Below are 9136 nucleotides of genomic sequence, written 5' to 3'. Positions count from 1 at the left end.
AATGAGTGGAACAGGCTGCCACGAGAAGTGGTGAGTTCTCCTTCAATGGAAGTCTTCAAACAGAGGCTGGACAGACATCTGACTGGGATGATTTAGCGAATCCTGCTTTGAGCAGGGGGTTGGACCAAATGGCCCAGGAGGTCCCTTCCAACTGTACGATTCTATGATTCTATGATTCTATGTTTGATGATCGCTATTTCTAACTGTCCCTCACAGTCTTCAACAGCAGCCTGTCCCTAACTGAATTCACAGCAGAGTGAACCAGAAATGGCGGCTGCGGTGGCTTTTATAGTGCATCAAGACATCATTTCGGCAGCCAATCACAGCCATGCCAATAGTTAACATGCCTACATGCCTAACAGGATGTGCCCACACTTCGGAGGATTCCCATTGGGTTAATCAAAGCAAGCAGGCTCATAGCATGATGGGAACTTCCGATTCCGATTCCGGAATCCGATATGACAAAAGTATCGGAAGTCAGTATCGGAATTCCGATACCGCTAATATCGGCCGATACCCGATACTTGCGGTATCGGAATGCTCAACACTACTCTTAATGTACCCGTCTCATGCAAGTGTTGCATGTTTCGGTTCAAAATGTTAGTGTTGTAGGCTGAAAATAAGATATTCCTCCATTGATCTTTCACTTTCCCCCTTTCTTTGTTTCTTTCATTATTCTCATTTCTCTAATTGACCCCCAGAGAAAGGCATTTTTGCTGAAACGTGCGTTGGGGCTGGCACCATCACCCACGGGAGGTAATGTGTATTTGCACTTTTCTATTTTGCTGAAATCATTTATGGATGTCTTGAGTGGTTATACCACGACCACATGGGTTTTCTTATACTAGTGTGGGTTTAGCAATGTATATAGCATGTGCATCCTACTCATGGCTGTATAGTGGATGCCTTTTTGTGGTTTCCCACTTTTTAAAGCCTTGCCTGTTTTTTAACATTTTTTATGTGTGTTTTCTAATGAAATAAAGATTATATGTCTCTTTTTGTAGTTTTGGTTTCTGTGTACATGTTTTTTTTTGGATAATCATTTCTCTAATTGCAAGTTTGCTCACTCCCACACTTCTATATCCCCACCACATCTCCTATTACTTTCCCAATAAAACGCTTATGAAAACAATTTCATCAACATCAACAGATCTATAGTAAAGTCCAGTATCATCTTCTGTGATACCTAGATGTTTTTGCTCATTAATTAATTTTCATGGTTTATACAGCACCACGTTTTTTTCTATTCTATATCTGTGATCTACAATGTAAATTCTTAATATATATTGAAATGAGAAATCAGAGAATTTAAACGTAGTTGAAATAAATTTCTGCTGTCTTATATAAAATCCTAATACATCATTTGAAAGAAATATTTGTGCCCAATATAAAACATTACCTACGTAACAACAAAATCCAATAAGAGTCTGTAGGCAAATCTGGAGGCTGTACTTTCAGGAGACAAAAGTTTTGCAGTGAAAAGTTTCCAGATCAGAAGGAATTAAGACTTGCCACATTCCCATACTCAGTTTTGCACAGTCGTCCTGGTACATGAAAGAATGGCAGAAAATCATGCAGTGCTTAATGAAGGAGAGGAGAATGAAATGGTGAGTACTGATGGGGCAAATATAAGACCTACTAAAGGTCTGTCATCTGCAAATGAATGTAACCACTATATAATCAGCCATTATATACTGTATATGTTGTGTGATATGTATAACAGTGGATGCAAAGAGTTAACAGCTTGTTTTACTATTATTCTTAAAGTAGTGATCCTAATTCATTCTGGTTTATATTAATAAGTTGCTGCAATGTATATTGATGGATACGGTACTAATAAATATTTAGCCCATGTTCAACATGTGCTATTTCTGTTTTACCTGATTTTCTTCACATCATCTATTTGCCCTACTATATAATTTATACAGAGATTATTATTTTTAAAGTTGTTCTTTGTCTTACAAAAGCTAAAGTGTGGGTCTGAATATAAAATGTCTGCATTTTTTACTGTAATGGAGGTGGAGTGTCATATATATGACACTTTATGAGGTCATAACTCTGGAACTCTTCAATGGATCACACTGATAATGTTTTCTCATTACTTTATGATAGTGGTAAAATTTATTTGATATGACTTGCGGTTATCTGTGAAAAAAAAATGTGAATTTGGTGAAAATTTAGAAAATTTCACTATTTTCAAACATTTCATTTTATGTCCTTAAATCAGAGAGTCATTCCACACAAAATAGTTAATAAATAGCATTTCCCACATGTCTTCTTTACATAAGCATAATTTTAGAAGCATAATTTTTATGTTAGGAAGATATAAGGTTTAAAAGTTGACTAGTGATTTCTCATTTTAACAATAAAATTTGCATAGCAGTTTTTTTGACCACCTCACTTTTGAAGTGACTTTGAGGGGCCGATATGACAGAAAATACCCAAAAATGCCACCATTCTAAAAACTGCACCCCTTAAGGTACACAAAACCGCATTCAAGAAGTTTAAAAATGGATCAACTCCATGGCAAGGTGTGGGGATTCACCTACTCAGTACCGGGCTGGTGTCTAGCAAAGGGACGTGTCACCATAGCGGTGATCCGGTCCGTGGCCCTGGGCGTCCATGGTAAATAGGTGGAATGGAAAAGAGTTTATATGTAGGTAGTTTGTGACGCCACCTGTGGTGCTCGGCAATGAAGGTGTTAAGCCGACGCTGCAGTGCAGATCCTCTGGGACAGATGGTATAGGCAGCAAAGATGGAATAGCTCTCCACAAGTAGAACTGTAGTCCCAGGGCAGTAGTAGTAGAGGTAGATGGCGTAGTGTTAGGCACAGAGATGTAGCAGTGCTGAGTAGGCTGCGCAGGAAGAAGGCAAAGACACAGCTGAGTGCAGTTCCAATTCTTTTACTCACGTTTCTGGCACAGACAGGTGCCCGCTTCAGTGCTGCAGCCTACAGGTCAGGGACTCAGCCAACTCCCAGGCATATGGATTAACCCTTCCAGCACTCCCTTCCAAATGTGGCTTTTCTGAACGTCTCTATTCTACCGCTAATCTGAAGTACTTGTAGTTATTAATTACACTCAAGTTCCTCCTTCTTGATGTTACTTAAACTCCACTCGTATGACAGGTGGCTGTACTCGTATGACAGGTGGCTGTAGCCTGCTTCGGGGACTCCATACAATCATGTCCCGGCTCACACTCATTGCCACTGTGTCGTCGAGTCTTTTGTGGGAATAATGCAGTCACAAATTCTATTCCTCTGGTTTCTGCTGCAGGATCATCAGTATCACACACAGCCTCGGATACCGGCACCCAGCCTTGGCGCAATGAACTTAGGGAAGGGCTCTGCACTAGCCATCGTCCCCAGTCTCTCTCCTCCTCCTCACGTTCCGTGCTTATCTATCTTCCTTCTGAACAACTGATCCTTCTCTCTCCTTGCAAACAGCTCCAGCTCACAGGAGGCTGCTGCTTCTATGTCCTTTCCCTCCTTCCCCCAGAGGGGAACTTCTGCAGAGGTCTTCTCTCTGCTTCCCCCTGCGGAGAACTGATCTAACTTCCTGTCAGATTTCCCCTCTAGTGTTTCTAAGCTCCACCCACCACCCAGCGCCCTTCATGAACCAAAGCAGCTGCCATAAAGGGTGCTCTGCTGTTCTAAGGTTTCTGTGCTACATGTAGGTGCAGAAGTCTGTCAGGTGTTACCATCTTACCTGGGGAGTGGAATACTACACCTCAGGAGGAGGCGCAGTACCTCTGTGGTGACTGAACCCTCAGGGACGCCACATTAACCTTTCACGTGCTTCACAGGAATTTTTAGAATGTGGAAGAAAAAAAAAACATTTACGTTTCTTTCACAAAAATAATTTTTTAGATCTATTTTTTTAACTTTTTCAAGGGTAACAGGAGAAAATGGACCATTTATTTTGTTGCGCAATCCTGAGCATGCCGATACCGTATATGTGGGGGAAATCTACTATTTGGGCACACGACAGGGCTCGGAAGGGAAGGAGTGCAATTTCACTTTTTGAATGTTAAATAAGCTGGAATAATTAGCTGTTGAACTGTTGCGTTTGGAGAGCCCCTGATGTGCCTTAACAGTGGAAACCCCCCACAAGTGACACCATTTTAGAAACTAGACCCCTTAATGAACTTAGCTAGATGTTAGGGTCGTGACCGATCCGTTTTAGGTTTTAAATGCATACAAATTCTACATACATTTGTTTATTGCATCAAGACTTTTTGACTTTTTCAGGAACTTATTTTTAAACAAAATACAATAAAATAAAACTATTTTACTAAATTGTAAAATACTCTTATTAAAATTATAACATTTGTGTTGTTGGGGTCAATTTCGACCCAGGTCTAATATAAGAGTTAAAAAAACAATAATAAGTCCCAAAACTGAACTCATAAACACAATATAAACCAACAGCCCACAGCCAGCTCTACCTCCAACAGCTTGAGTTAGGGACATGTCCAGGCATGTACTGCCAAATCAGCTTAGAGTTGGTACTTTGCAGAGTATACATCTCCAGTTTACACATGCAGCAATGAGGAGAAGATTTGATGTTAGCCAAATTCTGGATTATATCTTAGATGATAATGAATCAGAGGACACACAGCAGCAAACTGATACAGATGAACAGGTTTCTGAGGAGGAAGATGATGTGGAGTATCAACCGGAAGACACAGACAGTTCTGATCAGTCTGATGAGGAGGTCACTGGTGCAGAAGTTGCTCCCGCTAAAAGATTCAAATCCAAAAGTGGCAAGATCAGTTGGAGCTCAGTACCTCCAGATGTACATGGCAGGTCAGATGCTGCAAATGTCATAAAAATTACCCCTGGGATCACAAGGTTTGCTGTGACAAGAGTAAGTGACATCAAGACCTGTTTTGATCTGTTTATACCATTGTCAATAAAAAAAGTCATTATTGCTATGACAAACCTTGAAGGAAAAAAGTCCACGGCAACATGTGGAATGACCTTCATGATGATGTCCTGGATGCCTACATTAGTGTTCTTCTCCTTGCTGGAGTGTAGAAATCCTGCAATGAGGCCACTCTGGGACGCATCGACAGGCAGGAATATTTTCCGGGCAACAATGTCACTTCAAAAGTTTCAAATGGTATCAAGAGTCCTCAGTAGAGTTGAGCGAAACGGGTCGAAAAAATTCAAAAGTCGCCGACTTTTGGCAAAGTCGGGTTTCATGAAACGAAACCCGACCCTAGGATGAGGTCGGCCACGAGGTCGGCGACTTACGCGCCAAAGTCGCGTTTCAAAAGTTTGTTTTGCGCTCTTTTTCAGCCACTCAGGATCCACGGACACTGTGGGCAACATGATGACATAGGCAGGGGTCACCACCATCTTTCAGAAGGGCATGCAAGTGATTGGCTTGCTTTGGTGGGCGTCACATGGGGTATAAAAGGGCGTGCACGCTGACCGCCATCTTACTTCTGCCGATCTCAGTATAGGGAGAGGTTGCTGCTGATTCTGTAGGGAGAGCGTTAGGCAGGGAAGAAGACAAAAAAACTGCTTCTGCTGCTAGCGATTTGGCCTGCACAACACACCAGTCACTGTGTGTGCAGTGCAAGGGGAGGCTATATAGTGGTGTATCAGTGGTGTTGGTTGTTGGGCTGCCTTCTAAGGCTTCCTGACATTCCTGCATTGCTGTTTACCCACTGCTCCGCAAACTGCTTTTTTAAAAGCAATCCCAATTTTTTTTTTTTGTCCTGCTGAGAAGAAGAAAAAAAAACTGCTTCTGCTGCTAGCAATTTGGCCTGCACAACACACCAGTCACTGTGTGTGCAGTGCAAGGGGAGGCTATATTGTGGTGTATCAGTGGTGTTGGTTGTTGGGCTGCCTTTTAAGGCTTCCTGACAGGCTGGCATTGCTGTTTACCCACTGCTCTGCAAACTGCTTTTTTAAAAGCAATCCAATCTCCCTTATCCTCTAGTCACTTTGGTCACAGCTATGCCATCGAGCCTGTCACATAGCGCTAAGATATTCATTGGGCCTCACACAATCCAAAAGTGTCCAGTGTCCACAGAAATTCAAAATCTCCCTTATCCTCTAGTCACTTTGGTCACAGCTGTGCCATCGAGCCTGTCACATAGCGCTCAGATATTCATTGGGCCTCACACAATCCAAAAGTGTCCAGTGTCCAAAAGTGTGTGCAGAGATTCAAAATTTCCCTTATCCTCTAGTCACTTTGGTCACAGCTGTGCCATCGAGCCTGTCACATAGCGCTCAGATATTCATTGGGCCTCACACAATCCAAAAGTGTCCAGTGTCCAAAAGTGTGTGCAGAGATTCAAAATCTCCCTTATCCTCTAGTCACTTTGGTCACAGCTGTGCCATCGAGCCTGTCACATAGCGCTCAGATATTCATTGGGCCTCACACAATCCAAAAGTGTCCAGTGTCTAAAAGTGTGTGCAGAGATTCAAAATCTCCCTTATCCTCTAGTCACTTTGGTCACAGCTGTTCCATCGAGCCTGTGACATAGCGCTCAGATATCAGTGGGCCTCACACAATCCAAAAGTGTCCAGTGTCCAAAAGTGTGTGCAGAGATTCAAAATCTCCCTTATCCTCTAGTCACTTTGGTCACAGGTGTGCCATCGAGCCTGTCACATAGCGCTCAGATATTCATTGGGCCTCACACAATCCAAAAGTGTCCAGGGTCCAAAAGTGTGTGCAGAGATTCAAAATCTCCCTTATCCTCTAGTCACTTTGGTCACAGCTGTGCCATCGAGCCTGTGACATAGCGCTCAGATATCAGTGGGCCTCACACAATCCAAAAGTGTCCAGTGTCCAAAAGTGTGTGCAGAGATTCAAAATCTCCCTTATCCTCTAGTCACTTTGGTCACAGCTGTGCCATCGAGCCTGTCACATAGAGCTCAGATATTCATTGGGCCTCACACAATCCAAAAGTGTTCAGTGTCCAAAAGTGTGTGCAGAGATTCAAAATCTCCCTTATCCTCTAGTCACTTTGGTCACAGCTGTGCCATCGAGCCTGTCACATAGCGCTCAGATATTCATTGGGCCTCACACAATCCAAAAGTGTCCAGTGTCCAAAAGTGTGTGCAGAGATTCAAAATCTCCCTTATCCTCTAGTCACTTTGGTCACAGCTGTGCCATCGAGCCTGTGACATAGCGCTCAGATATCAGTGGGCCTCACACAATCCAAAAGTGTCCAGTGTCCAAAAGTGTGGGCAGAGATTCAAAATCTCCCTTATCCTCTAGTCACTTTGGTCACAGCTGTGCCATCGAGCCTGTCACATAGCGCTCAGATATTCATTGGGCCTCACACAATCCAAAAGTGTCCAGTGTCCAAAAGTGTGTGCAGAGATTCAAAATCTCCCTTATCCTCTAGTCACTTTGGTCACAGCTGTGCCATCGAGCCTGTCACATAGCGCTCAGATATTCATTGGGCCTCACACAATCCAAAAGTGTCCAGTGTCTAAAAGTGTGTGCAGAGATTCAAAATCTCCCTTATCCTCTAGTCACTTTGGTCACAGCTGTGCCATCGAGCCTGTGACATAGCGCTCAGATATCAGTGGGCCTCACACAATCCAAAAGTGTCCAGTGTCCGAAAGTGTGTGCAGAGATTCAAAATCTCCCTTATCCTCTAGTCACTTTTGTCACAGCTGTGCCATCGAGCCTGTGACATAGCGCTCAGATATCAGTGGGCCTCACACAATCCAAAAGTGTCCAGTGTCCAAAAGTGTGTGCAGAGATTCAAAATCTCCCTTATCCTCTAGTCACTTTGGTCACAGCTGTGCCATCGAGCCTGTCACATAGCGCTCAGATATTCATTGGGCCTCACACAATCCAAAAGTGTCCAGTGTCCAAAAGTGTGTGCAGAGATTCAAAATCTCCCTTATCCTCTAGTCACTTTGGTCACAGCTGTGCCATCGAGCCTGTGACATAGCGCTCAGATATCAGTGGGCCTCACACAATCCAAAAGTGTCCAGTGTCCAAAAGTGTGTGCAGAGATTCATGTTCATGAACCACACCTTTCCTTGTGTCCTTCACCCCAACCAAGATTGAAGGATGACGCAGGCCATACTACTGATTACTCAATGGAGCTGTTTTCACATACCATGCCTGGATTATCAAGTGAAATGGTGAATTACCCAGGCCAAGATGAATCTGACATGGAGTGCACTGATGCACAGCCGCTGATGGATGATTCTGCTGGTACATTCACTCAGAGCACTACATTGTCCTCGCAGTGTACAGAGCCAGATTCTGACCCTGATGAGACTCAGGTGCCCCTTCCCACACACTATACCACCATACACGGTGACACAGAGGAAGGTGCACATGACATAGAAGAGGAGGTGATGGATGACCCAGTTGTTGACCCAGATTGGCATCCATTGGGGGAAGAGGGTGCTACTTCCAATAGCTCAGATGAGGAGCAACCACAGCAGACATCGACTTCGCAACAGCTGTTATCTGGCAGGCCCGTAGCACTCCAAAGACAGGTTCCAAACATCAAAAGAGTTGCTGGACAGCTTGTCCAGAGGGTCAAAAGATCACAGCGTGCTAGGCCGCAAAATGTCTGCCAAAGTAGGAAGAGTGCAGTGTGGCACTTTTTTGAACAAAATCCTCATGATCAGGCCAAGGTTATCTGTAAGAAGTGGGCAAAGACCTTTAGCCGAGGGAAAAATCCGAAAAATTTGAATACCAGTTGCATGCTTAGACATTTAACCAGCATGCACTTGCAAGCGTGGACACAACACCAAACCTCAAGTGCCACATGTGCAAATGATCACAACGAAGGTAGTCAGCAACGCTACATTGTTTCCCCCACTGTAAGCCCACCGGTTAGCACAGCAGCAAATGTTAAGGTGTCGTTGCAAGGCCACAGCAGTCAGGGAATCCCACTGTTATATCAACGAAAGACTGATTCTAGGCCATCAGAAAGAACACCAACTCCATCACCCTCATCAACCCTCTCTCAGTCCGCCCTGTCCACCGCTACTTCCACCATATGCAGCTCTCAAGTCCAGCTCACCATCCCAGACACTATGAGTAGGTCAAGAAAGTACTCAGTCTCTCATCCGCGTACACTGGGTTTGAACGCCCACATTGCCAAACTAATCTCGTTTGAGATGATGCCCTTTCGGTTGGTG

The 9136-nt window shown here is 43.9% G+C and overlaps 1 protein-coding gene across 3 annotated transcripts in view; it reads left to right on the top strand.

Moving 5' to 3' along the window:
• Window positions 1-1469: 1469 nt before the first annotated feature.
• LOC141092473 (probable cation-transporting ATPase 13A5) overlaps window positions 1470-9136 on the top strand; it is a 544666-nt gene continuing 536999 nt past the window's right edge. For 2 of the 3 annotated variants that reach the window (XM_073578638.1, XM_073578637.1), the window contains exon 1: window positions 1482-1607. In XM_073578638.1, coding sequence (XP_073434739.1) covers window positions 1560-1607 — 48 coding nt within the window. In that variant the 5' untranslated portion in view covers window positions 1482-1559. Of the gene's footprint in view, window positions 1608-9136 lie in introns of all 3 variants that reach the window. The other variant, XR_012232811.1, reaches the window with a different exon arrangement.

This window comes from Dendrobates tinctorius, unplaced genomic scaffold, assembly GCF_039654945.1.
Source record: "Dendrobates tinctorius isolate UK_male_01 unplaced genomic scaffold, ASM3965494v1 ptg000060l, whole genome shotgun sequence".
Taxonomy (NCBI): Eukaryota; Metazoa; Chordata; class Amphibia; order Anura; family Dendrobatidae; genus Dendrobates; species Dendrobates tinctorius.
This window is presented reverse-complemented; position numbering and strand designations above follow the sequence as displayed.